The 2,716-nt window shown below is 34.7% G+C and overlaps 1 protein-coding gene across 1 annotated transcript; it reads right to left on the bottom strand.

Annotated features, from left to right (window-relative positions):
* Nucleotides 1-210: 210 nt before the first annotated feature.
* LOC122643530 (secreted RxLR effector protein 161-like) lies at nucleotides 211-933 on the bottom strand. The gene has a single exon (XM_043837146.1). The coding sequence runs from the start codon at nucleotides 931-933 to the stop codon at nucleotides 211-213; it is 723 nt and encodes a 240-aa protein (XP_043693081.1).
* Between the last annotated feature and the right edge of the window lie 1,783 nt (nucleotides 934-2,716).

Here is a 2,716-nt window from a genome sequence, read left to right as displayed (position 1 = left end):
GAAGAGTTTTGGACAGAAGAGATAGGGGTTTTGAAGAGTTAGAAATGAGCCATTTCAGTCTCAGTTTTGTTTAAAAAGCAATTTTTTTGCCACCCAGTTGATCGGTTTTGACCATCCAATCGACCGGATGACCTTGAATATGCCCTTTTTGGCCTGTTTGGCCCTGAATGCTATCATAAGATCTATAGGGGCAGGCTCAGAGGATTCTTCTTAGAGAAAAGGGTTGCACATACCTAATTCGCGTAGAAGATTGCAGAAATATTCTTCAGACAGCGGTTTGGTAAAGATGTCAGCGACTTGCTTTGCAGTTTCAATATGTTCGAGGACCACTTCTCCCTTTAGAACAGTATCTCGAAGAAAGTGATGGCGAACATCTATATGCTTTGCTCTTGAGTGAAGAATTGGGTTTTTACTGAGATTGATGGTGTTTGTGCTGTCGCAGAATATTTTAGAAGGATTGAATTGGATTCCATAATCTTGAAGAGTCTGACGCATCCAAAGGATTTGGGCACAGCACCTTCCAGCTGCAATGTATTCAGCTTCGGTAGTTGAGAGTGCTACATAGTTTTGCTTCTTGCTGAACCAAGAAACCAGACAAGATCCAAGAAAGTAACAGGTACCACTTGTGCTCTTGCGATCAATATGACATCCAGCAAAATTAGCATCAGAAAAGCTAAGTAATTCAAAATTATTATGCATTGGATACCATAGTCCTATATCAATTGTCCCTTTCAAATATTTAAAAATTCTTTTAACAGCACTCAGATGTGATGGCATAGGATTAGATTGAAATCTAGCACATGCACAAACACTGAACATAATATCTAGCCTACTTGCAGTTAAATATAGCAAACTTTCAATCATAACCTGATTACGAGTAGGATCAACAGGGATTCTACTCTCATCTTTTGAGAGAGTGATTGAGGTACTCATGGGACTGCTAGAGGCCTTTTGGGAATTAATGTCAAATTTCTTCAATAATTCTTTGATATATTTTGATTGATTGATAAAATCCCATTTTCAGTTTGTTTGATTTGAAGGCCTAAGAAGAAATTGAGTTCACTCATTAGACTCATTTCAATCTCACTTTTCATGCAATTTCTAATTTCAATACATAGTGAATCATCAGTAGCACCAAATATAATATCATCTACATATATTTATACTATAATCAAATTTGAGCCTTTGCGTTTGACAAATAATGTAGTATCTATCTTACCAATGGTATAGGCATTTTCAAAAATGTCTTCAACCTATCATACCATGCTCTTGGTGACTATTTAAGTCCATATAAAGCTTTCTTTAATCTAAAAACATGATCAGGAAGAGAAGAACTTTCAAAATCAGGGGGTTGAGAAACATACACTTCTTCTTCAATGAACCCATTCAAGAAAGCACTTTTCACATCCATTTGAAAGAGTTTAAAATTTCTATGACAAGCAAAAGCTAAGAGCATTCTAATGGCTTCTAATTTAGCAACAGGGGCGTATGTCTCCTCAAAATCAACTTCCTCTTGCTGATTAAATCCTTGAGCCACTAGTCTAGCTTTATTTCTTACCACAATGCCATTTTCATCCAATTTATTTTTGAACACCCATTTGGTTCCTATTATGGATTTATTTTTGGGTTTTGGCACAAGCTCTCAAACATCATTTCTTTCAAATTGATGGAGCTCTTCTTGCATGGCCAAAATCCAATTACTATCTAATAAAGCTTCTTTTATGTTCTTGGGCTCAACCATAGACAGAAATGCAGCAAAATTGCAAGTGTTTTGTAGTTTAGACCTGGTTTGAACACCTGATTCAAGGTCACCAATAACTTATTCTAATGGATGACTCTTTAAAGATCTAACTTCTTTGGGAAGTTCCAAAGGGTTTTCTTTGGAAGTTTCTATATGAGAATCTTCATCTTCTTTTAGGGAAGTGGTCTCAACTCTTTTAGAAATTTCAGAAATTACCTCTTCATCCTCATCAACTAGAGGTTTGTATTTTTCTGTAGGAGATATATCAAATCTAATATTCATAGATTTCTCTACAACTAAGGTATTTTTGTTGAATACTCTATAGGCACGGCTATTGCTAGAGTACCCAAGAAAAATGGCTTCATCTGATTTTTCATCAAATTTTCCTTTATAATCTTTAGTGTTCAAAATGAAGCATTTACAATCAAAAATTTAAAAATAGTCAACTCTAGGCTTCTTTCCAAAATTTAATTTATAGGGTGTTTTAGATAAAAAATTTTGAATCAAAATACAATTTAAAACATAACATGTAGTATTCACAGCTTCAGACCAAAAGTATTTAGGTAGGGAATATTCATTAAGCATGGTTCGGGCTGTCTCTTAAAGAGATCTATTCTTCCTTTCAATAACCCCATTGGATTGGGGTGTTCTAGGAACAGAAAAATTATGAGTGATGCCTTCATCATCACAATATTTTCCAAACTGGTTGGAGTTGTCAAGCTCACCACCATGATCACTTCTTATTGTAGTCACCAAGTAGCCCTTTTGATTTTGAATTTTTTTACACAGATTTATAAATTCATTAAAAGCGTCATTTTTATGTCTAACGAAGCAAGTCCATGTATATCTAGAATAATCATCAACAATGACAAATGTGTATACTTTTCTGTTCAAACTTGGAGTAGGAATGGGGCCAAATAGATCTAAATGAAGAAGTTCAAGTGGTCTAGTAGTTGAAACAATGTTTTTAGATTT

The sequence above is a fragment of the Telopea speciosissima genome, chromosome 10, assembly GCF_018873765.1.
Source record: "Telopea speciosissima isolate NSW1024214 ecotype Mountain lineage chromosome 10, Tspe_v1, whole genome shotgun sequence".
Taxonomy (NCBI): domain Eukaryota; kingdom Viridiplantae; phylum Streptophyta; class Magnoliopsida; order Proteales; family Proteaceae; genus Telopea; species Telopea speciosissima.
The sequence above is the reverse complement of the archived record's forward strand: the minus strand, read 5'-3'. Positions and strand labels throughout refer to the sequence as shown.

Bases quoted from the DNA above. Each gene is read 5' to 3' on its own strand.
- LOC122643530 (XM_043837146.1), bottom strand. From the start codon at position 933: ATGAGTACCTCAATCACTCTCTCAAAAGATGAGAGTAGAATCCCTGTT.